Consider the following 25,731-nt stretch of genomic DNA (forward strand, 5'->3'; position numbering starts at 1 on the left):
CCAGGCATGTGAGTGGTTAGTCGTGTCTCTGTGAACAAGTTCCAATAAAAACTCCACACATCGAGGCTTCCTTGGTTCAGCAGTGTTCTGTGAGTCTTGTCTCCTGCTGCTGCCAGGGAAGTCAGCACTGTCGGTGACTCCCTGCAACAAGGACGCTGGAAGCGCCACACACAGAACTCTCTAGCATGCTGCCCCTGATGCCAGGCTCTGTCACAAACCCTAACTGTGAGTTGAGCAGCTTTCAGAGAGCCCTTCTGGAGAATTAGCAGCCTGAGCGGGGTTTGGGATCCCTGAACTCTGCACTTGGTGTCAAGAGTGAGGGCGGTCTCACTTTTCTCACCCAGTCTCACAACTGGGTGAACCATACTGTTGTTTTCCCCATGGTTTCAAATTCAGGATGTTAGGGAATGTCAAAAATATCCATTAAATATCCATTAAAAAAGGTCAGCCTTTTACCCAAACGTCATCTTTGAAAGTATTTGCTGTAACTTTTCAAGCAGGCAAACAGGATTATTTTCCCAAGTCTGTTCGTGCCCTGCTTGATCTTTTCCTATGGGACCACCAGCAACGCACAAGTGGCTGGACCCACTCCATCGCAAACCAAGCGTTTCTCAATGTCAGCATGTGGGAGGCTTCCTTTAATGACCATACATACAAGTTCCACTTGTGACATCTCTACGTTTCTTTCCACTCCCAGTCCTGTAATGCCACCCATTCCGAGAAGACGCGGGGTTAAATGTCAAGCACACATCAAACCCTCCTCGGGGGTCTCACGTCAGCTAGGAGAGCAGCTCTGTGACTCCAGAGCTGGGGCCTTCCCCAAACTGGATCTCAGCCTCCCGCACGGGAGCGGTCTCCACAAGGGGTCACGGAGCCCTTAGAGCCAGTTTTAGTTTCGCGTCTGATTCATCAGCCCATCTTGCACGTGCTGGAAGAACAATCGTTTGCAGCAGCCGGAGGAGTTGGTTCCTCTTTTCTCATATGGTACGTGGCTAAGGCTGATGCTCAGGGGGCTTTTGCAGTAAGTCACAAGATGACTTAAAAAATGGACACTTTTTCTTTAAAGTTTGAAAATATCTGAGGCCTTATCAACAAGTTTAGGGTGCTGTTTCCAAGTGTCTTGTTTTTTCGTCTTTTTTTAAACCTAAGTGTAACATAATACAGGAAAGCACGCACACTGAATGTTTATCCTGATGAACATTTTTGTGTTTTTTTTTTTTTTAATTTTAAATTTTATTTATTTATTTGAAAGAGAGACAGCAGGAGCAGGGGGAGGAGCAGAGGGAGAGGGAGAAGCAGATTCCCCTGCCAAGTAGGGAGCCCGACATGGAGCTCAATCCCAGGACCCTGAGATCATGACTTGAGCGGAAGGCAGACGTTTAACCGACTGAGCCACCCAGGCGCCCTGAACATTTTCATGTCTGGAGGTAACCACAGTTCTACATCCATCACCATGATCAGCTGTTCAACTTCCTACAACTGGAAGCATCCAGTAGGTACCTGTTAGTGTCTGGCTTCTTTCACTCCATAAAATGACTGTTAAGATTCTCGCAGGGAGTGGTGGAATGTCTGTTCTGGTGGTTGGTTTCTGCTCTTGGATTAGGCCACCACTGATACCTTTTCCTATGGATGGACCCTGGGCAGTTTCGTTTGGGGCAGTTATGGTCAAGGCTGCCATGCATGTGCTTGTACTGTCTTTCGGTGGACACAAGCGCTCAGCAATCTCTGGTTTACAACCAGGATGGGAGTTTCTGGGTCAGAAGGTTTAGTGCCAAAGCGCGGTCTGCTCCCATAAGCAGAATGTGAAGTCCATGTCCTTGGCAACACCTAAGGGAGTTTCAGCCATTCTGGTGGGTGTGTGGAAGCATCTCTAGTTTTATCGTGTGTTACCTTGATATTATGATGTCGACGTCAGTGACCCTGAGCACCATTTCACATGCTGATTGGTCACTGGGATATCTCCTGTCCGTGACTTTTGCCCATTTTAAGATCTCAGTAGGTGCAAGTACTCACTGGCTTCATGAGGGTGTCCTCGGATGTACAGATGTTCTTCGGTGACATCACTGTATGAGTCTTTTATGGTTAGTGGTGCTTGTGTCCTGTTCACGCCTACATCAAGGCCATGAAGATTTTTATCGATCCCTTCTTCTAGAACTTTGTTTTACCTTTCACATTTATGTCTCCATTTCAAATTAACACACGTGTAAGGTTCTGGGTAAGGTCAAAAGTGACCTCCATTTGGATATCCAAAAGATCAGCACGACTTTTGAAAAAGTTCATCCCTGCCCCCTAACCTTCAAAGGTCTTCTTCATTTCGATAATTTTAAGACTCCCTCGCAAAAAGATCGCTGAGAAGAAAACACTGGGATCTACCGTTTTCATTGGATTTTTGCATATTCTGTATTTCAAGTAATTGTGACTCTTCCACTTTTTTCTTTGTGGAATTTGCCTCAAAGGTGAAGTTTGCATATGAGCTCAGTATTTTCTTCTCCAACACAAATGACACATTTCTAGGGTGGGCGGTTAAGCTGAAATAAACCTTTCTCACTTAATCATTTGTTTCTCTTCTAATAATAAAAGATTCTTGTTTTAAGGGCAATTTGCATCCTTTATTTGGGTACTACAATCACTACCCCCCCAAACTTCACACTTGCTAAGAGCCTCTCCAAATGATGCATTGAGAGCTTACGCCTCGACACTTTTCCCTCCTATAGATTATGATTTACCCTTACCTTGCTTAAAGACTAATTGCCACGTTACTCTAAAATCAAGCTGGACAACTGTCCTGTTATTGGGACAGCCATACTGGCCAGTATGTACCAGAAAGTGGACTGAGGCACCGGGGAGCAGTACAAGCCAAGCCCTGAGCAAGGTACAGGCCTCACGCCCGAGCTGGCAGACTGCGCACATGCTCCCGGGAAGGGCCTGGGAGAACCGTTGCTTTCTTATTTAAATGGTACTTGTGATCCACGAACAGATCTGCTGCAGTCTCCTGTTTTGTGTGTCTACGAGGGCAGGGACCCCAAACCCCAGAGCGGAGCCTGGCCAGTCTTTGCAACATGTGGCCCACCCATGATGGCCCAGGGTGAGAACCGGGCTGGCACGTCATCCAAGCGTGGGGAGAGGGTGGAAACTCTAGAGAAGGAAAGCTGCTTGGGCTCGGCTCCAGCCACATGGGCCCTCTCCCCATAGTCCACCGGCTGTGCGATCGGCGCCAATCACGGCACGGGTCCCTCCCTTCCCACCTCGCCCGTTGCCAGCCTCCGAGGCCCCTACGCCAGCTCCTACTTCTGCTGGAGCACTCGGCCCCAGACCGCCATTCCTCAGGGCTTCCCCTCAAACGTCACTGTCCCTGAAAACAGTCCCCGCATCTCCATCTCCCCACGACGTTTTTTCTTCCCTCTCATCACAGCTGACAGCGTGCTTGCCTCTTGCAGAACGTGAGTTCCACGAGGGGAGGCAAACCGAGACATAGACAGGCCCCCAATGTTTGTGCACTGACTGCCCCAACAACTGGCTCCCAGGCACATGGAAGGCCGGGTGAGGCACCTTCGGGGACCCCCACGCCCACCTGCTGCGCTCCTTGGCTTACCTGTCCTTGTACTTGATCACAGCGTCCACGATCTTCTTCATCTTCTTGGTGAGGTTGGGAGGGTTTGGGGAGAGCTTCTCAGCGGGTGGCCGCCCACGCTTCTTCTGCTTCTTGCTCTCGTCGTCCTTGTCACGGCTGCGGGTGCTGGTGGTCGGGGTGGAGGAGCCGGCGTCGCTGTCCCGCTTGCGCTTCCGAGACGATTTCTTCTGCCGGACCTCCTCTTCGATCTCCTCCAGCGTGCCCTCCTCGATGGCCTTCAGGGTCAATAGTGGTAAAATAGGACAGCCAGCACCGAGGTCGACAAGCAAAGGCCGCGGCGCAAACCCGCAGGCCCTGGCTGGGTGGGACACGCACGGGTTCCGAGAGGCCATGACAGGCCATCTCTGCCTCCCCAGGGCGCTCCCGACCCACGCCTGGCCTGAACAAATCAACAGGTGCATTTCTTCACCAATTAAAGAGGCATATCCCCACTGAAGGGAGTGCAAAGACTTGGACCCTGGAATCCCTCCACCCGGAGGTGACACTATTAATACTTCTGCTCCAGTAGTAACACTAGACAGTAATACTATTAATACTTCTGCTCTATATCCTCAGCATTTTTCTTAAAATTTGTGACAAAACATACATAACACAAAACTGACCACCTAACCATTTTTAAGCGTGCACCTTGGTGGCATTAGGTATGTTCACATCGTGTGCAGCCATCACCACCGTCCAAAGCCAGGACTCTCCCGGCCCTTCCCACGTACGTGTGCAGCACCGAGGACAGCGCTAGAACCGTATCCGCATACCACACCGGGACTCGGGTTTTTGCTTACTGTGTCCTCGATGTACTTCCTGTCGCTTTTCTGCAATGTAATTTTTGATGTCTGTTTAGCATTTCATTGTACAACAAACCCTAGTTTAGACTCCCCCTGTTCTTGGGCATTTCAGCTGTTTCCACGTGGGGGCGGGTGATGGTCTGAGTAATGCCATGACTGATAGCCGCGTTACTAGTACATGAGGCTCCTGGTAGCAAAAGTGCTGAGCAGAAGAACCTGACTGCGAAAAAGATTAATTTCTGAACGACACCAATTGATTCATTCTCAATGATAATGACTAATTTGCACATTTTTTGCCCGCAAGTAAAGAGACGAGAAACCATGGGAGCCTGCAATCAGGAAAGGGAGTAGGGGCAGGACTCCAAGGGATGTTCTGGTTGTCCATCTCACATTTATCAGCTGTGAGTCTGAGCAGGGCACAGGGCCAGGCGCTGAGGACACAGCATGGAAAAAACCCCTCATGGAGGGAAGACAGTAAGCAACAAACATCTCGCAAACATGGTGACAAGTGTGTTGACTGCCAGGAAGGAGGGTGAGTGGTGTTCTGATGGTGAAGCAGATGTGCCCTGGCCAGGGATCAGAGGAGTGTCTCAGAGGTGGCACTGAGGCTGAGATCTGAAGGGTGGGGGTGGGTAAGGCATCCAGGCCAAAGGAACAGCATGAAGGGCGTGTGGCAGGGAGGAGGGACTGTAAGGCTGGCATGGGGGAAGGTGTGCACTACGAGCCCAGGGGAGTACAGGGGGTTGAATAGTGTACCCTAAAGTTCATGCCCACCTGGAACTTCAGAATATGATCTTATTTCAAAATAGGATCTTCACAGATTTTATTACTTAAAGAGCAAAAATGAAGTCATCCTATGTCAGGGTGAGCCCCAACTCCAATGAGAATGTCCCCATGAGAGACAGGAAAGGACACAAAGACACACGGGGGATAGGCCATGAAAGATGGGAGCAGACTGGGGTGATGTGGCCATAGGCCAAGGAATGCCGGGACCACAAGCTGGAAGTGGCGAGGAAGGAACCTCCCCTAGAACCTTCGGAGGAAAAACAGTTTCGCTGACACCTTGACTCCAGACTCCAAACCTCCAGAACTCTCAGAGAATAAACTGATATGGTTTTAAGTCACCTAGTTTGGGGTCCCTGTTACAGCGACCCTAGGAACGCAACACTAGGGTCTCTGGTCCTGAGGCCCAGGCACACAGGTCAGCCCAGCAGGGCAAGAGCGAGCACATTCTCAAGAGTTTTGGTACATGTGGCACCGGAGTGGCTGCCAGAAAAGTGGGCCCAGGTACATGGCCCCCCACTAAGAAAAGAGAGTGTCTCTTTTGGGTAAATGTATTTTTTTTTAAATTAACACAAACTCTTACTGAGCACGACATACAAAAAGGCATGTGCTCTGTGGGGGAAAAGTCTTCTCAGCATATAGGGCTGGGAAAACTGGACATTCGCCTGTGAAAGAATGAAGCTGGACCCTAACCTCACGTCCTAAACAAAAACTGCTCAAAGATCATGGGCCCAAATGTAAAAGCTAAAAACGCTTGAAAGAAAACACAGGGGTAAATCTTTGTGCTCCTAAATTTCTCTGTGGATTCTCGGACATGATACTGCAGCACAAGCAAAAGGAAAAAAATAGATATGCTGGACTTCGTCAACATTAAAAACACCTGCGCTTCTAAGGACACCATCAAAAAAGCGAAACAACAACCCAGACGACAGGAGAAAATATCTGCAAATCGCATATCCGATAAAGAGAGTCTTGAAGAAGAGACACAAATAATGACTGACGAGCACCTCAGGAGATGCCCAACACCATTAGCCACCAAGAAAACGAATTAAAAACCACAGCGAGGTTACTGCGGCATAGCCACTAGAACGGCTAGAGACAAAAGGACAGGTGACAAACACGGGGAGATGATGGAGAAACTGGAACTGTCACACACAGCTGGTGGGAACGTAAAAATGGTGTGTGGCTGTTGTGGAAAACAGTCTGGCAGCTCGTCAAAAGATTAAACGAAAAAATGACCACTTGATTCAGCAATTCTGCTTAGGTATTCATGTGATAGAAATCACAACATACATCCGGCCAAAATCTTGTCCACCAATATTCATAGCAGTATTATTCACAGGAGCCCCGAGGTGGAAAACGGGCCAACTGTCTGCCAAGGAACAAAGACATTACCAACATGTGGTCTAGCTGTACGACAGAGCACTACGCAGCCTTGAGAAGGAAGCACACGTGCTACCACACGGATAAACCTTGAAAATACTTTGCCTACTGCCAGAAGCCAGTCGTGAAAGGGAGGACACATCCCTCTATTTATATGAAATGTCCAGAACAAAAGCCAAGGGGAATAAAGGGACAGGAAGAGAGCTGAAGAGGACAGGGCTTCTTTCTGAGGTGATGAGAATGTTCTAAAGCTAATTTGTGGTGATCACTGCACAACGCTGAACACGGTAAAAACTACTGAATTGTATAACTTAAGTGAGTGAATTCAGTGGTATATAAGTTACGTTAAAAAAAAAAAAAGCAAAACACGCGTAAGACATTATTACTATACAGGCAAACTGTTTTTAAAATGTAATCCTGTCTCAAAAATGCAAAGCCACGGGAACTTTACACGTCTGCATTCGGGCTTATGTTCTATCACCAAGGGTTCTCTTCTTGTCCCTAGAGCTCGGGGCCGATGGGTGAGGAGCAGGACAAGCCACCTGCCCCACCCGAGGGTCACATGGTTACCCGGCACATTTCAGTGGCCCCTCGTGATCACAACTGAACCGGCGAGCTCACTAGTCTGGGTGGTTCGGAGCTTCCAGGACAGGGCCAGGGTTGCCTGACCTCATGGACTGGGGAGCACTGGGGCTGCAGTCAATCAAGAGGAGCCCCAGGGAGTGTGATCAGAGGCCCAGGCAGACAACACTGTTCGTTCTGGGGTGTGCCAAGCAGCCGTGTACAGCTGAACGCCACCACCCGCCTTCTGGGAAGGGTTGCTTCATGGACATTTTTATGAAACTTCAGGGCTGGATTTCCAGCTGCCACCTCTGCATTCAGAGTCCCAAGCATGGGAACGGCCTGATGTGTCACCACAATCCTAGTTCTGCCGCCTGTGCTGGCACAGGGGGCCCACCAGCTGCCCACGGCCCTGACTCAGCCGCCTACACCTGTTGCTGCCAGGGACCTGGCTGCCATCTGCTGAAGACTGTGCTCGTGTCACCTGGGAGCCTGGGTGAGGGATCCAGCTCAGGGGTTGACGTGCCCCAAGTGAGGCTGTCTGACCCCCTGCTGGCACTCCCACCCATGTGGCAGGGCAGGTTCCCCCCTGACTCATCACTGTTTCCCACTGCCAGGCACTCGGAAGAGTACACCAAGCTGAGACCGGCAGTATTTTACACGAACCTCATGTAAACTTCCCGCACCAGGTCAGTAGGACCGGAGCAAACTGGCCCCGTATCAGAGGTGTCGCTGTGATAATGAAAACCAAGAACGGCCGAAGGGAACCCGCTTGGGTTTTGGATGAGCCCCACGGCGCAGCAGTTGAGTCTCTGCTCTCCAGACCCTGCCCCTGGCCGGCCCTCTCCAGCATGTACCTTGAGCCACTGCTTCTCGGTCAGCGAGTCACTGTAGTCCACCTCTTTGCGATGGCGGGAGCCGCGGCCGAACATCTTCTCCTCTTCCTCTTCGCAGGTCAGTCGCTCCACCTCTGCATCGTCCTTGATGATCCACGACGGGAGCTCATCCTCCTCCATCAGGCGCGGTTTCCGCTTGGGGTTTCGGGCCTCCTCGCGCCTGCGGTCCAGGTCCATGCGCTAGGGGGTGCGGGGCAGGGGACAGAGGGAGAGAGGCGTGAGCATGGGGAGAGTTGGGGGCACCCAGAGGGCATGTGGCAAGGGCAGGCTTCATTGCCTCAGGTGCCACTGCTGGCAGGCAGCTCAACAGCAGCTCTGAGGTTTCTGGCTCGGACAGCAGACCCTCGCTAGGGGCTCTGCCTCAGGGACAGAGAATTCCAGGAAAGACGGGAAGGTCGCAGAAGAGGGGCCAAGGGCCCACGCTGACTCCATGCTGACTTGTGCTTTCTACCCAGAGCTAAGCCTGAGACAGCATTAACTCCCCCTGAAAGGGAACCTCGAGGACAAAACACTCAGGAAGATAGGCATTCAGCAGGACTGAAAGTCACACGTGGGATGGTTGTGTGTGCACGCGCGCGCGTGCATGCACGCATGTGTCCCACCACTGCTGCAACACTCTTAGGGGACCACGGAAGAAAGATAGGTCAGTTAGGAGATAGCGTGGGGCCCCCTCCGAGAGATGCCCAGCTCCATGACCCACCGGAGACACCACTGTCACCGAGAAGTTTTGTTCTATTTGAGCGGTTTTGTTCTACTTCATGTCGATAGGGTGGGGCGTGCAAAGCCCTCAGAGCACCCCATGAAGTGTGTGGGGCGCCCCTGTCTGCCCGTGGTACCTACCATGAACAGGTCAAATTCCTCCTCGTGCCGGGCAATCATCTGGTTCACCGTCTCGTCGTCGGGCACTTCATCTTCTTCCTAGAAGGTTTCACACATTTAGTTCGAGTGCGGAGAGGCCGGGGTGGGCGGCGGCCGGGCTCGGAGGCGAGCGTCGGCGGTCCATGGGAAATGAGCTGGCGGTCCCAGTCCGGCTGCGGTGGATGGGGACCCACACGGCAGCGAGAGGCACACACGCACACGCACACGCACGCTCCGTGGGATCAGGGCCCTTGCTGGCCATCTCAGCCGAGAAGCCGAGGATTGAATGGGCATGGAGACTGAACTACCCCTCTCACCTTTAGAGGTGGCTCCTCCAAGTCGGGGTTGACGCCCGCTGGCGGAGGGGCAGTGTGGGCGAAGCTGGCACTGCCGCTGCCCGTGCTGCAGTGTCTGCTCTGTGGATAAATAGAGGACTTCAGTCTCCAGGGCTGTCAATCCGGCGTCTTTCACCAGCAGTTTAGAAAAAAAAAACCACTTCAAAGAAAAAGCAAGTACTCATCCTCTTTCCTTTCAGCCCACACTCCCTTTACTCCAAAGGGATGCAAAAAAAATAAGAGTGCAAAAAAGGTAAAAAAACAAAAATGAAAGCCGCTCATGCGTCCACCACTCACGCTGGGGAGGGGGTTGGGGCTGGCGCTGCCCTCACCTCGTCCTGCTCCTCGTGCTCGAGGATGGCCTGCAGGAAGGCGCGCCTCTCGTGGCTGGAGGACTTCTGGTCAAACATGCCAGCCTGGATCACCTTCTGGTCAACATTGAGCTTGTACTTGGCCGCGGCCAGAATCTTCTCCTCTACGCTGTTGACCGTGCAGAGACGGAGCACCCGCACCTCGTTCTGCTGCCCGATGCGATGGGCGCGGTCCTGGGCTTGCAGGTCCTAGAGGAAGAGATGCAGGTCAGTCCTGATCCAGCTCTGTGGAGATCTAAGAGGCAATCAACCTTGCAGTGCCATCGGGAAAGGCCTTCCTATTCTTGTGTGACTGCCACCTCTTGCCGGGCCCTTCTGCCAGCCCCAACCAGCAGCTTCTGAGCTGGGAGCCCAGGAACGCAACCTGGAGCCTGTGCCGGGATGACGATCCCCCAGGATCGTCCCTTCCCATCTTACTGGCATTCTATAGGTACTCCAGAGCATAGTGCTATTGGGAGGGCAAGTCCTGGGCCGTTATATGTCACAGCTGCACGGGTCCCCTCACCTACCCCAGGAGGGCCCCGCGGTTGGTATGGCTGTACTGTGGTTAAGGGCACCGTTACGGGACAGGGCCAAAGCTGGGCAGCATCTTGGCAATGCCTGGCTTGGTTGTGGGCCCTGCTCCTTCCCTGCTGTGCGGCCCAGGCCGAGGCCCAACCTCTATGAGCCCTAGAACTCACTCTGTTGACACAGGCCCTTCTGGTGATTTTGAGGGGCGAAGAGCTAAATGGCATTAGATACTCAGCCCAGAGCGTGCCACGGAGTAAGCTATGATCAAGTGGTAGCCGTGGCTGCCAACGCTCTCTGTATCATCACCCCAGCTCCAAAGCAGGAGGGCTCCCAAGAAACCTTGCATCCGGACCCAGAAGCAATTCATACCCAATGGGCTTGGCAGAGGCCACACCTGGCGGAGAGCCAGGAGTGCCTTGTATCTACAGCTGAGCTTCCCCGGTTCGGCCAGCATGCTTCCTGGCAGTGCTTCCAAGCACTGGCTAACGTGGCCCGGGGGGCCCTCTGTCCACTGTCTGCCTGCCGATGGGGACAGCACACCACAACTACGTCTCAGGAAACTGGCTGGTCACAGAGGTCTCGGTGAGAACTACGCCCCAGGCTGATGGTAGAAATGGACACCAGTAACTGACCTGAGCATCTGCCCATCAGATGGGCTGTAATTCACACACGGATAACTAGTGCCTCCAGGCTGCGGGGAAGGACATGCTCATACCCTGGGGTAGCCCTCTGGAGGTCACTTCGGCAGAGGTGACCACAATCTACAGAGGACATGCCCATGAGCCAAGCAATCCCACTTCTTGGGGTTGACTGGTGAGTCCTTGTACAAATACTCCAAGAGAGGGACAAGAGGGCTCCCTGAGCAGTCACGCTGAGAAACAAAACCCAGATGCCTGCCAAGTGCGGTCTGAGTCGAATCTCGAGGCCACCATGTGCCCGGACACCTGGCAGCTGAGGAAATGGCTGTGTGAAGTCCCTGTGGGCTTGCCCCGAGGGGAGAAACACACCAGCTGCCGGAGGGAAGAACATGTGCTAGACCATGCTGTTCCTGTGTGTGCATACAGGTACACACCGGCGTGTGCTTAGAAAGAGCAGGATTGGTGGGAGGGGGAAAAATGGACTCTCTATGTTCTTTTGAGTCATTGATATTTGCATTTAAAAAGGTTCTTACTTTTATAATGAAACATCAAGAAGCTAAAAACTCACTTAAAAATTGCCGTCATCTATCAAATACCACTTCTGTGAAGCTACTGGCATAGAGACCTGGATAGGGCACACGGATACAAGGTAAGAGCAGCAGTGTACAAACATGCCCAAGTGTGCGAGAGCTCGCGTGGCACATGGCCTGGAGGGCTTGGATCACGAAAAAAGTGACAATCACTGACGGCTGGTAAGATTAGGGCATTTTCCACTTAACATATTTACATAAAACCAGGAATTATTTTTTTTAAATAGGAACGGAGTACATTTTTTTCATAATCAAAACAAAAACCAGTGTTTTAAGAAATAAAGGAAAATGAATACTCTATAGAGGCTTCGCTACAAAAGCCTCAGAAGCTGTGGGTGCCACTGGGCCCTTGAGATGGGAGAGGGTCTCCAGGGAGCCTCAAGTGCCACCCGCCCCCACCCCCCCGGCCAGGGGGCCAGCCCAGCCTTACCTGGTGGGGGTTCCAGTCACTGTCGAAGATGATCACAGTGTCAGCCGACTGGAGGTTTAGCCCGAGCCCCCCGGCGCGGGTGCTGAGCAGGAAGATGAAGTACTCGGAGCCGGGCTCATTGAAGGTTTTCAGCAGCATGCCCCGGTCCTCCGCTTTCGTCGTTCCTGCGGGGCGCGGGGAGAAGGCTGTCAGCAGGGGGGGACCATGCATGGCGGGGTGGAGGGCGACGGTGAAGAGACACAGAGGAAGGCCTGCTCCAGAGAGCAGGGACAGTGCCAGCACACGCGCCACAGAAGCTTCCCGGGCCAACTCTGCAGTCACCCCATATGCATGCCTGGGCTGCGACGAACAACCAATTCAGGTTTACGGCGAACATGAGCCAATGCCATGCCTCCCACACCAGGAGATGAAAAGGACTGCCAACAGGCCACTGACTCTTCCTGGAGTCACAGGGACTCTCCTGTGACCATTCAGGACACGATCTTCAGCCCTGCAAGCACTAGAGAGGCACGTAAGCTCCTTGGGTTGCTGCCAGCTCAGAGCAAAGGTGCCTTTGGCAAATCAGGACTCATTTTTGGTGATGAAATGAAAATTAGGGGCGCCTGCGGGGCTCAGTAGGTTAAACATCTGCCTTCGGCTCAGGTCGTGATCCTGGGCTCCTGGGATCGAGCCCTGCATCAGGCTCCCTGCTCAGTGGACAGCCTGCTTCCCCCTCCCCTGCTCCCCCTGCTTGTGCTCGCGCTCTGTCAAAATAATAAAAAAATCTAAAAAAAAAAAAAAAAAAAAAAAAAAAATTAAACGCTTCCAGCCACTTGCCCAACCACCATGATGAATTACATGGAGGCCCAATGCCCACAGGAGCCTGGGCTCCAGGCATGCCCCCAGCTGCCCCTTCCTGAGGAAGGGCTGAGGCCTAGAGCAGGGAAGGAGCAGCTCATGCTGAAGTGTCTGCTGTCCCATGCCCAGCCCACACCCTCACTCTCACCGCTCTGATAGTGGAAGGTTCCATCTCACAACATGTTGCTGAGCCCCTACCTTTTGTCTGTACTTTGCCAGAGCTGGGCTGTGACCAAGTGGGTACTGTGTAGCTGTGGCTGAGCGGACAAAAGTCCTCTCCTCACCATGGAGGACAAGAAAGAAACGGGGCAAATGAACAGCTGCTGGGGCAGGTGGGAATACGCTCTCCACCTAGAGCCTCTCCTGAGGATTGGCATGGTGACACAGACAAGGACCAGTGCGCACAAGGCCTGGCCCCTGAAGGACGGGCGAGACAACTGGAGAGGCCTGGCCATACCACTGGCAGGGGTGCAGTTTTCAGTCTCCAAGGAGTGGGAAGGAGGCCCCAGAAGGAGGCAGGGACACAGGGAGATACACACTGTCATTTGTGCTTGTAAAGGTTACCCTGGACGGAACTCCAAGACTAGGCTGACAGAAGGCAAGACGGGCACAAAGGGCATGCTGTGGGTGAGGGTGGGGAGGCCAGAGACCGACAGGCGATGAGCCTAGCAACCACAGGTCTGTAGGCTGTGAAACCACAGTTCCACCAGCTGCACAGCAAAAGACAAATGAAGGTGCAGAGGTTTGGGGCATCCTGCCAGGGAAATGCACCTGGCAATGATCTGCAATCAAAGCGCTGAGAAGCTGTGGGAAAAAATCTACCGACTTAACCGTGTTCAAGCCAGCAGCTCTCAAGCTCACTCTTCCGGTGAGTCTGTTCACTCTCACAGTTGGACACAGAGCAGGGACTTCCTCTAGGGCCTCCCCGGCCAGTCAACATGGGTCAGAACACATGCCCAGCATGCTGTCACCATCTCACTCAGCACCCTCCTCCCTGGGGCTCCCATGTGCTGGGATCGAGGCAGAAAAACACAGCTTCCCAGAAGAGTACGGGGGTCGAAGTTAAGCACTGTTCCCAGGAGAACCTGCTGTCATCCTGCATCACCAGCTCCCTCTCTCCCTCACACACTACCCTCAGTGCACATGGTCTGGGCACAGATGAGCCTGATTCCAGCTCCAGGCCTGACCAGTGACAGCTCTACAACCATCTGGCAGTGGAGAGAAGGACATGTAGCTTACAGCAACCTAATGAGAGCCAGTCCTTGGACCTGTGGGGGGAAAAGATGGGCTGCACCCTCTGTCGGGGACACTGAAAAAATATAAGGGGAGCCTGAACAGGATACCTGAGAATAAAGCTAAGATGGAAGACAGTGGGACCAAGAGCTTGAGAAAAGCCCCAGCAATATCATCAAGACACCTGGATCCAGCTGCACCTGAAGCAAGCTAACACCTGGGACTCAGTATACTTTTTTCTGATGTCCACAGGAGGTGGACTTCTGCCACTTCCCACCAAAAGAGGACCACAACCACCGGACCCCAAGTTGCAGTACAAAGACCGTAAGCCTCGTGTTTAGGAGACACGGTGTCAGATCCAGGTGGGCCACTCTCCTAGGCCACAGGCTCTGATACAGCCACAATACTTGCAGAGCCCTCCCTCCCAGTCCTGCAAACCTGTGTGTCACTGAACGTGCTACACTCACTCCTGACGCTAAACCCAGTCTCTGGGTCTTGCCCTGCCTCGGGAAGGAGGGTACACCAGCTAGAAGCTTTGGCAGTTGTGGATAACAAGTCCCGCCACAAACACCTCTCTTGGTCACACTCACCATCAAGCCTGAGGTATTTAAAGCCACGATACGCAAAATAATCTTCCATGATCGTCATGAGGGAGGTCATCTGACAGAACAGCAGCACTTTGTGGTTGGTGGCACGGAGTTTGGGAAGAATCCTATCGAGAAGCTCAAACTTCCCCGAGGCTCGGTACAGGTCCAGCCTGGTGAGCAGGGAGTGGAGGAAGAACACGACGTTAGCGACGGCGCTCTGTAGAAGGAGAGCGAGGAAGCGCACCTCCCATCGCCAGGCTGACCTGGGCGCCTGCGCAAGCTGCTCATCACGGGGGCCAAGAGCACAGAAGTGGCTTCCTAGACAGACCCGCTGACCTCTAAGAAGTTTCAGCAAAGCCATTTCAAGCCAGCTAAAATACACTCGGGCCATTCTTGGTCAAGGGTGAGCGCACGATTGTCATCCAACTCAGATACGTTTAAGAATGAGAAGAGATGCTATCGGCAAACAGGAAGCGAGGCCTCCTCCCTAGTCCATGAGAGAACCTCCAGGACCAAAGGCTCACACTGGCGTGCCCACTCCGCGCCCCACACAGGGTTAAGGACCACTGCGGCTTCTCTCATTCCCTCTAGTCAACCACCCCCGGCTTACAGCTGTGCAGACTGAGGCTGGGGAGACAGCGTGACATGACTGCTGATGTGCCAGGGCCAGGACTCGAACCCAGGTCTGTGAGCTCCCCCTGAGGCAATTTGGTATAAAAAAATATATAGCAAAACAACTTTTTGATCTTTTATTTGGTGCCTCTGTTCTCCAAAACCATTTACTAGCTCACAGAACTGCTGGTGGCCTCAGCTCTGTAACAAGGCTGTTTGCAATGAGGAATCCTAAACGGGGTGCCCACGTCCAACAGCAGGGCTTAATGAAGCCTGGTTGCATCATCACTGCTGGAGGGGCACCTGGGTGGCTCAGCTGGTTAACTGTCTGCCTTCAGCTCAGGTCATGATCCCAGGAACCTTCTCCCTCTGCTTCTCCCCCTGCTCATGCATGCGCTCACCCTCTCTCAAATAAATAAATAAAATCTTTAAAAAAAACCCAAAAACATACTGGAAAAAACCACCCCTGACAAGGTAGATCGAATACCATCTCTCTTAGCAGTCACAGTTTAGACTCAGAGTAATTAAGAAGGCTGTCAAGGGTCACAGAGCCCGGATGTGGCACTATGGGGCCTGGAAGCCAGGTCTGCCTCTCAAGATTAATGGGAGAATTTCTTTCTTTCTTTTTTTTTTTTTTTTAAAAGATTTTATTTATTTATTTGACAGAGATGGAGACAGCCAGCGAGAGCGGGAACACAAGCAGGGGGAGTGGGAGAGGAAGAAGCAGGCTCATAGCAGAGGAGCCTGATGTGGGGCTCGATCCCAGAACGCCGGGATCACGCCCTGAGCCGAAGGCAGACGCTTAACCGCTGTGCCACCCAGGCGCCCCTAATGGGAGAATTTCTAGTCCCTTTTTTGGGTTTGTCTCTATTTTCTAAATTTTCTGCCACAAATATAGTGCCTCTGAAATTGGACAAATGTGACAAGAGCAATGAAGCCAGTCAAGAAGTGAAAAAGACCTTCATGTGGACAACATGCCCGCCCCCTTCACTGGGCAGCTTCTCACCCTTGCACGATGCCACCGGTAAACCCCAAGTGCTCGGAGAAGGACTCCTGCAACAGAATGAGAGATAGGTCAGCGCAGCGCAGGAAGAGGCCACCCAGGCCCACACCTCAGAGCCCCCACACTGGTCCTCAATGATCCACAGTGGCTCCGAGGCCACACGTGGACGCTGCACACGGCTTCTCTATCCTGCTGATGTCCCTTCCCTTGGGCTTCTCCAACCAAGAAAACTCAGTTATGATGGAACGCTGTTAACCACCGAAATGAGCGCACAAGGATTTGAGACCAGCCTTGGAATGGCGGGATGGACAGGGACAACAGGGATTTGCAGAGATCCCAAGACTTCACGTGCAGTGAAGTACAGACATACATGCGCAATTCAGAAGCAAGAATCCAGACTCTCAAATGGTATTGCAGCCCAAAAAAGTTCTGACCCAGAGATTTCATGACAAAAAAAAGCTGCTCTCGATGCTCCAGACCAGGAACGGCCCCCCATGTCACTGAGTGGGAAAAGCTGGCATGCCAAGCAACAGAGGCTGTGGGATCTTATCAGGTGGGAAAAATAACCCCAATCTCGGAATGCTTTCCGTGGCTCTCTGAGGGCAGACTTTCTGGAGCTTTCGTTTCTATCATGTATTTCCCTACATTGTTTGGATTCTTTACAATAATAATCACTTATGAACAGAAAATCAATAATGAAACACTGTACAGGCATTACCTATTTAAGATATTAAAAAGTATTTTTAAAAAAGCCGTCGTGGAGAGACACCGCAGCTGAGAAGGGAGGGCCTGCGGTGCCTGGCAGTTGGCCTCACCTCGATGTGCTGGAACATGTACGGGTGGTTGCAGATCTTCCTCAGCTGCATGATGGTGTTCATCAGGGTCTTGGTACCACCTTTGCCCTGGGGAGGCAGAAAAGAGGCTCCGCACCAGGTCTTGATCCCCGGGCGGGGTTGGGGGTGCAGTGGGAGGAGGACTACAGAACGGGACACTTCAGGGGAGGTGTGGCTTGTGGCAGAGTAACTGGGAGCAAGGGGCTGGCTCCTGTGGAAGCACAGAGGGCTCGAAGCCAGCTCTGGGGGAGCACAGACGGCCAGCACACGGGAAGGGCTGGCAGGACAAGAGGGAAGTAAGAACGGTAAATGGCTGAGGCTGAAAGATAAACGTTTTCCTTGGTTGTGGGCACTGTGGGGAGTCCCTGGGGGGGCTGCAGCCAGATGGGCCATGACAACTCAGGAAGATTTCTGGCTACAGAGAGGAGGAAGGACGCGGGGGTGGGTGCCTGCTGCGGGCCGAGAAGTAACCCAGGAAACACGCTGCTGCACCCGCTCAGGGAAGAAAGGGCCCACAGAACACATGGAAGGAAGACATGGGGAGGCACAGGGCGCAGAATCGAGGGACCTGGAAGGACATTTCTGTCCTGATGAGGGGAGCTGGGATGGGTGGGGTCTGCGGCCTCAGAGCAGTCCCAGAGGTGGCAGCCCAGTCCTCACTCCATATCACTTCAACCTCAGTAACAAGGTGAAGGGGCTTAGTGGCCATGGCTGTTGAGTCAGCTCTTTCCCAGCTGGGAAGGTGAGAACATTCTAAAACTCTGCTGGGGGTCGCGCTGGGCTCCGCCCTGTCGATGGATGCATCTGCAGGAGGCCAGCATTTTGTAAGCAGAGGACACCATATAGTGACAGACTGGGAGGGTCTTGGGGGACTCCCTGGAGATGGGCCATTAGCCCCTGATCAGTGAGCCTTACCGGATGAACCTGTTCCCACCAGCTATGATTTAACTATAGTCATTAGATGCCCTCAGGATGGTCACCAGATCGGGCCTTAACCTCCACAGTAAACCTCAAGGAGGCAGAAGGCTCTGCTGATAATAGGGTGCTCGAGTCCCCCCACAACGGCCTTGGACGTCCAGACAGGGAAGGGGCGGGGCCCATGTCTAACCTTCTTGTCCTTCTCGGAGCCGTCGGTGAGCAGCACCCCCTTGGCCTGCATGTGCCTGTAGAGCACTCGCTGTAGTGCAGACATGTCACACTTGATGACATATTCCACCTGTGGGGGACACACATCACCAGTCTGTTAGGGGGAGACTCCCTGAGACTAACACCCAGCCTGGGCCCATCTCTGGTCTCGGAGCCTCTCAGAGGCACCATCCTGGACCCCAGGACGTGTGCTCGGAAGAAGCCCCCATGGCCAGAGAGCAAGGGGAGACGGGCTATGGTAGGTGCAGTGGGACAGAAAAATGTAGAGGGGATGTCCTGGGCCTGAAGGGGCAACTTGGCTACCTTCCCAAAGCTCCTCTACAGCCCACTGGGAACCAAAGGGCAAGTACTGCATGCCCGATGGGGGGAGGGGAGGGTGTCCTGGGAGGGTAGCTGGGGGACTGGGACCACAAGCCAGAGCCATCCTGTGGTGTGAGGGGGCCCACGAGCAGCCCACAGCTGCTAAGCACTGCCGGATGTGGGCGGATGGGACCCGCCCAGGCATCGGGTCCACAGACAAGACGGGGGCTTCCCCACTCTAAGCCACACCTGCCTCCATGTTACAGAGCCAGTGCGTGTGAACGGCCATCCTCATGTCACATGGACACGACAAAGCTGAAGCAAGACCAGGGCCACGAGAGAAACACCCTGGACCACTGGAGCGCCACCGGACTGGGCCCACTCTGGGAAAGCCCTGGTGCGACACCGCACCAAGGCTTCGTCCACTCCCAACGATCCATTACCTTCTCAGGCAACTGGGCTTCGACTTCTTTCTTAAGCCGCCGGAGCAGAAAGGGCCGCAGCACTTTGTGGAGACGACGGATGATGAGAATCGTCTCCTCCTCGTTCAGGTCCACCTAGCACCCCCGTGAGACAAGCAAACCAAGATTATCTCCAAAGGAAGGAGGGGGGATGCAGAGAGCGGTAGGCAGGGTTATCCAGAGTCACCTGGTCCTCGGTTTCAGACTGCCGAATGCTTTAGGGGGCTTGGTGGGGCACCGTCTTTCTTTAGACAACTTCAGGGACCTGGGACCTTCCACAGAATTCTTAGGGTATAGAAACCAAGGCTCCAGGGAACCACACCCCACAGGCCTCATGGAAAGAACCACACAGGATAGTTGGTTGTTTCCTCAAGAGTAATATAAACTCATGTGTCTGGAAACCTGCCAACACATCCAAACAAAAGGTGGAGAACACCACGTTTATAAACCGTTGGTGTGAAATGGGTGGTCCTCATGGAGGGCTGTCACTGGGAGCCCCAAATCCTCTCATTTCAGCCTGGCAGGGACAGAGGGAAAGAAACTCTGCTCTCCCAAGGTGTCTGATACTCTGCTAAGAAGCTAAACTTTTAAAAATTAAAGAGTCAAACAGACCACACTTAAACTTATCCCTCTGGGTCCTGTGATCATCTCTCAGTAGAGCTTTAGAACTTTTGCTAAACTTGAAAATACACAAAACCAGAACATTTGCTTAGGATGAGGATCCTGGAAGTCTGAACACTGGGGAGCTGCTCTCTGGAGACTCTTGGAAAAACCACGGTTTCTCCTTCAGAAGGGCTTCTGTCTCCATGGGCGCCAAGGAGAGGGTGTCTCGCGGATGACGGTAAGATGGCCCCGGCTGGCCTGGGCCGGACACAGCGGCAGCTCCGGGCAGCCCAGCCACCGTAGGCAGTGACGCTCACCAACCCCCAGCCTCTGCAACTGTGCCCAGTTTCTCACTCACAGGTTCCAGCCACTCAGCCTCCTTTAACAGAAAACACGACCTGCCCACAACCCCCACCCCCAAACCCCAACAGCACAGGAGGCTCACAATGGGAGCCAGCTTGGGGACTTCATCGGGCAGATAAAGACCTGGCCCCCGACGGCAGTGCCGTAGTCTGGTTTGTAGGCTGGCGACACCACCCACGGCCATACAGACATCAAGAGCCACTGGTCACAGCACTCTTTAAAAACAAAATACATAGACTCTGACCACGTTGCTCCTTTGAAACTGGCTGAGCCTCCTGCTGCCCTTAGGGTGAAATCTGAACTCTCTATAGGGACCGACAGGACCCTGAGGAGCTCCAGCTGTGCCCTGCCAGCCGCACAGCTGCCACAGGGCCAGATTCCTTGCCCTCCCTGGACCTGAGGCACCGGGTCAGGGAAGCCCCAAGAGACTCCCCAGAGTTCACTCTCTTGATTTCTGCCCGTCAGTCTCGGTGCAAAGGCAGCTTGCTCAGTGAAGCCTTCAGCCCCGGGCCCTCAGCGTACACCAGAGAGAAGCCAGCGGAGCCTGGCACTGTCCATTCGGGAACAGTTCCTCTACGGATGGCCCACGACCATGGCTCTCCTCCCTGCCCTACCGCCGGCACGCAGCCAGCCACGCGCACAGACCTTTTCTCCGGTCATGGCGAAGGGCGCGTTGAACCACTGCTCGAAGGTGCTGCAGCTCTTGAAGATGGTGGGCAGCAGGAAGTTGAGGAGCGCCCAGAGCTCGGGGAGCTTGTTCTGCAGCGGTGTGCCCGTCAGCAGCAGGCGGCGGGGGGCCACGTAGTGAGTGTTGAGGACCTGTGTCAGCTTGCAATGGTGGTTCTTCATTCGGTGGCCTTCATCAACGATCATGTACTTCCAACGGATCTGTGGGCCCAAGAGCAAGCAGTCAGGGGAGGGGCAGCAGCGGGGCTGCCCCCACTTGAGCTAGACTCTCCCTACCACTAGGCAAGTCTCCAGATGGGCCAGCATATTCGGGTGAAGAACTTGAGCATGACGAGGTCCCCGGACAAAAGGGACCGTCTCACCAGGTGACAGTCACACAACAGCGCCTCTGAAGCGTGGGGTGCAGACAGGCACACCGGAGACATGCCCCTAATCTACTGTTGGGTGAACAAGCTGCACAACAGTACTCTGGTTCCCCCCAAATTATGTATGTTTAAACATAGCACAGAAAAATCCTCCAAAAAATGCCCCCCTCACTGATTAGAGAGGGCCCTGCGTGGGGGGTCTACAGGGAATGTGGCTCAGAAATGGGTACATTTTCCAAGCATCAGGCTGTGCCTCTAAAAATAGGAGTGGCATAGGTAAGTTCGGACAGTGAGCCCTGAAGGGCTGGGGCCGTGCCCAGAGCCTGCCAGTGGCTACACGACTGACAGACACCGGCTAGACATGGATCCTCATGGTAGGTGAGAGTCTGCAGGCGGGAGCCCCAGGTCTGAATCGTGCTTTAAGTCTGCAGAACCCCATGATGAGCCTCAGAACTGCTCTCTGTCTCAGCTTCCACCGCCTGGGGGCACAGTGAGGCCTGAGTGAGGCGGTGCGTGTCAGGCGCCCAGAGTGAAAAGGCAGAGCTGACCAGGGCAAGGGCAAGGCGGCCATCTCCCATGACGAGTCTCCGTTGCTTGGCCTTGACATTCATTAATGACGCTGTCAGATAAGGATTTTCAGAGCCTAGTTCTTGGGCTTGGGATGGGCCAGGCTTTGCCCTAAGTGAGACGGGTATATCTGCACCACAAGCCCGAGGGGAAGAGCCTGCTCACTAGACCCCAGCTCCCTGGGCCTCTGTTCCCTTATGTGTAAGCTGGGAGATGGACAGGAAGCACCCCAAGTCATTACAATAACCGAGCCCCTAGAGGTGACTTGTGAACACATCCAGCCCTGGGTCAAAAAACCACTGCTCGACCTTCTCTCTACTGGATGGGTAGTGGTCAGAACAGAGGCATCACCTTTAGCCTTCAAACTGGGAAAATGGCCTTTTTGCAGGCAAGGAACCAGGCTTATTTTAAATCTGGGTCAAGGCATGGTCTCAGTGATTTACTGATGGTCAGACTTCACAACTATGCCTGCTGAGAGGCTCCTAGGCCTGTACAAGCCCCACCAAATGCATGCCAGCCTAGCAGCCCAAGGCCAATACAAAGGGCCTCAAAGTCTCAGCCCTGAATGCTGAAATCATACCTGCTTTGCGGGATGGTGTCCTGAGGGCTGTGGTGGGGGTGGTACAGCTAGCAGGGAAGGAGGGTCGAGGCCATGAGAGTCAGGCAGAGACAAGACTGGCCTCACCATAACCCTGCCAGGCACAACAAAGGTAGGGCTGGCAGGTCGGGGGACACCGAATGTGATGAAGCTCTTTGGGCAGAAGCTCTGAGGAGCTGGTCTGCGTGACATACATAGGATAACCCTGGATCACGTGTTCACTGACACCACGTGACCACGGGGGTTTGGTGTGTTTTACACAAGGACATGCTACCTTCGCAAGGATGTGCTTATCCTTAATGATGTACTCGTAAGTCGTCAGCAAGACGTTGAACTTGCCACTTCGGAGCTGGGGGACGAAAGCACGTCTGGCTGCTGGAGAACCCTGTGAAGGAGAGAACGCATGCACGGCTCAGCCCTAGGGCCACGGTGGCTGCTGTGGAAAGGCGCTAGGCAAGGCTGCTGGGCCTGTCCTCCAACCCTGACATGCAGAGTGGCAACTGCAGGCAGAGGAGAAAGGCATGCGGGCCATGGGCAGCCAGGGGCCTCTGGGAAGCTTGCTGTCTGCCCTATACCTGCCCTGGTCTCTGTGGCCAGTCAGCTCCCTCCTCATCCCAGGGCTCCTCTCAGGCCTCCTAGCCGGAAACCAGGGCCGCTGCCTCAAGGCTTCCCATGTGAGTGTGGCCCAGCTGACCACTCCCTGATGTAGCTCCAGCTTCTCCCCAGTTAGCAAACCTGCCCCATCCCTCCCCAGTTCCAAACTCCTGACCCATGTGACCAGGGCCCCAGGGTATAAACCTGGTGCTTTCTCCAGGCTCATATTCCAGGCTGACTGAACTTCACTGAGTCCCATAAGCTCTTGCCGGCAGAACTATTCTCAGCTCCTTAAAGGTACCAAGTTCTCCCTGCACACACTATTCCCGGTGTCAGGACCCCCTCCTCCCCATCATGTGGCAGAGAGCCTCACAGCACAGGGACACACAACCTGGCTGCATGACGGCTGCCCACTCTGCCTCAGTTTCCCCACTAAGATAACAGGCACAATTAGTTTCTACCTCATGGGGTAAATCGATCTAGATATGGCCCACAAGTCCCATGTCCCGTAGATCACAGGCATACTCGTTAAGGCATCCTACATGAATGGGTTTTAACCAAAGTTCAGGTGACAATAATGAAATCTTCCAGTGAAAGCACTGATGGCACCAGATTCCACGAACTGAGTCCATGGCATCATTTACAAAAGCAGCATTACTCGGAAATAAATAAATGACCCAAACCCTGCATCAACAGCATGATCCCACGAGTACAACACAGGAAAACGTGCACATATACGTCACACCACTCATGCAAGTGGACTTCCCTCTTCGCTCATCTGTACGCCCCACTCCTACTCTGACCTCACACACGTTCATCCCTTCAGGCTGTGACCTACCTTGTAGGACACCTTCACCACAGAGGGGGCCCACTTGTCAAATTCATATGCCCAGTTTGACAGCGTGCTGATGGAAACAAGGAAGGGATAGTCAGGTTCTTATTCGTTCATCAATAGCTCCTGTCTATGCCGATGTCCACTGAGGCACGAGGCCGATGTGGCTGTGACGCTCAGAGCTGGCCAAGTAACCGACCGTCTGGGGGAAGGAGGGGGTCATGCCCAGGTGAGAGGACCAGGGACACACAGAGATGTGGCGGCAGGTACAGGGGCAGCTGCTGCTAGGGTGGCAGGAGCTAGGCAGCTGCAGAAGGCCAGATCCAGGAGCTGAACCTGAGTGACCAGTCCTGTCACTGCTGTGGGGTCCCAGGCCCCTCTGAGAACATGCCATGCGCTGCAGGCCTGCTGCCAGGAAACCCGCAGATTCACAGTGCCTCAGTTTAGGCTCAGAGCCGTGCTGGGGGTATGCTGGGGAGATCAGGGAGCACAGGGGACACTGTAGGCTCTCTGTGCCACCTCGAAATGAAAATGGCCAGCCACTGCAGGCTCCGACCTGGTAAGAGACAATGGAGATGGTGAAGGCGTGCTGGCCTCGGGCGGAGGGCTGGAGGACTGGGTGCAGAGCAGGAGAGTAGACTCTCATCTGCTCCTCCGTGGGACGAGCAAGGCCAGGAAGAGCAGGGACAGAGAAATGGGCAGGGAGCAGGTGTGGGGGCGGGTGGAAGGTAGATGAGGAGAAATAATTCACCTGGGACAAGAGACGGAGCCTCAGGTGAGGGTGATGACAAGTCCAAGTTCCCAAGGGGTGAGTTCCCTAAGAAATACTGGAATACTCTGTTTTCGCTAAGACAGGGATCTTACTCAAAAAGCCTAGTCTGGGTAGTTTATAAAGACAGGACTCAAAGGCCGAGTGGCAGAGACTGCTTGTGGCTCACCCAGCTCCCTGCTGCAAGAAGACCCACTGAGGGTGATGCTGTCTTCACCTTAAGCCCCTAGCTCCCAGGCTCCTCAGCAGCCAGGCCAACCAGCTGGACGCAGTTAGAGCCAATGAGATGAAGCTCAAGTTGCTGGGGTGAAAGTGGGGGAAAGCTCTCAAAGGAGCATGGAAAGAGGGGAGAACCAGCTCTTCTTTGCCCTGTCCACCAACCTGGGAACCCAGATGAAATGATGGAGGCAGTGCAGCCATCCTGCAACCATGAGGTAAGAACATTAAGGCAGAAATCATACATTAAGGGCAAATGAGCAGAAAACTCTAGAAGCTTGGACCCTAGCATCTTGGAGCCACTGGGCCTGCCTCAGATGAGGCATTATTGAGGGTCAGCAAGATTGCCCTGGTATAGTCACTGAAGTCCGGACTCTATTGTATGGAGCAAAGGCAGACAGGGCACCAAGAAAGAAGCCGAGGGCCAAAACATGAGGCGTGGGGAACATCTGTAGTAGAAGGGGAGAAGAGCCAAGAGAGTCGGGGGCAGGGGAGACTGAGAAGCCAGGCTGGGATACAGAGTCTAGTGGGAGGCAGGACAAGCAAACTCATGGTGGACAGTTGTTCGTCTCAACAGATGAATGGGACAGCTGGATGCTTGACGTCTAAAACTGCTCCCTTGGGCAAAATGAGCTCTTCTGGCCGGGAGGAGATGCCATCTGATGGACCAGACCCTTGTCTGGGTGGGACATGGGTGTAAAAAGCCTGAAGATAAACACACGGAAGCTGACTTACATCATCTTGGAAAAAGGTATTTTGATTGGAAACTGTGCCAAGAGACAAAAAGAACTGAATCCAAACACTGTACTCTAATTGGCAAAGTGGTTTCACATGGATTAACTATTTGGAAAGTGCCGTACACGTATACGCAGCCATTCACGTACACTGTGAATGAAAAAATAAGAAGGAAGAGCTAGAAGGAGCTCTGTGGTTCTGAGACACAGCTGTTGGCCATGACTAGACACAAATCACATTAAACACATACAATTATTTCCTAGTGCTGTCCGCTGACAGGGCCTGCCAGTAAGGACGCTTCAGAAGCGAGGGGCACCCCTAGCACCCAGCTCTTGGTTTCTAATACGGTTCTCTAAGAACAGAGACCAGAGCTTCTTAGAGAAATGGCTGATTCTAGGCCTCAGACAGCAAATGTAAAAGTGAAGCGGGGGCATCTTTGGGTGTCGAAATACAACTAGGTGTCTCAAAACCCCACAACAATGGGGCCATGTCAAAGGGACAGAGCAGTCAACTAAAAGCTCCCCATGGCTAACGCTGGGATGATTCGAGAACAAGATACACTAGTATTGGTGTACAGACCAAAGTATAAAATAAGTACCCATGAGTCTACGCTGATATAAAT

General features: G+C 53.4%; 1 protein-coding gene across 13 annotated transcripts in view; it reads right to left on the reverse strand.

Moving 5' to 3' along the window:
- The window catches only part of SMARCA4 (SWI/SNF related, matrix associated, actin dependent regulator of chromatin, subfamily a, member 4), an 87,430-nt gene that overhangs the window by 14,862 nt on the left and 46,837 nt on the right, over nt 1-25,731 (reverse strand). For 8 of the 13 annotated variants that reach the window (XM_040629308.1, XM_040629304.1, XM_040629305.1 and 5 more), the window contains 14 exons: nt 23,396-23,462; nt 22,238-22,348; nt 20,392-20,634; nt 18,763-18,876; nt 17,982-18,089; nt 16,856-16,942; nt 16,044-16,090; nt 14,429-14,595; nt 11,769-11,932; nt 9,562-9,789; nt 9,212-9,310; nt 8,877-8,954; nt 7,998-8,216; nt 3,593-3,855 (listed from right to left, as the gene is read on the reverse strand). In XM_040629308.1, coding sequence (XP_040485242.1) covers nt 3,593-3,855; nt 7,998-8,216; nt 8,877-8,954; nt 9,212-9,310; nt 9,562-9,789; nt 11,769-11,932; nt 14,429-14,595; nt 16,044-16,090; nt 16,856-16,942; nt 17,982-18,089; nt 18,763-18,876; nt 20,392-20,634; nt 22,238-22,348; nt 23,396-23,462 — 1,995 coding nt within the window. Of the gene's footprint in view, nt 1-3,592; nt 4,441-7,997; nt 8,217-8,876; nt 8,955-9,211; nt 9,311-9,561; nt 9,790-11,768; nt 11,933-14,428; nt 14,596-16,043; nt 16,091-16,855; nt 16,943-17,981; nt 18,090-18,762; nt 18,877-20,391; nt 20,635-22,237; nt 22,349-23,395; nt 23,463-25,731 lie in introns of those variants that run through there. The other 5 variants (XM_040629313.1, XM_040629312.1, XM_040629310.1 and 2 more) reach the window with 4 other exon arrangements.

The sequence above is a fragment of the Ursus maritimus genome, unplaced genomic scaffold, assembly GCF_017311325.1.
Source record: "Ursus maritimus isolate PB19 unplaced genomic scaffold, ASM1731132v1 scaffold_14, whole genome shotgun sequence".
Taxonomy (NCBI): domain Eukaryota; kingdom Metazoa; phylum Chordata; class Mammalia; order Carnivora; family Ursidae; genus Ursus; species Ursus maritimus.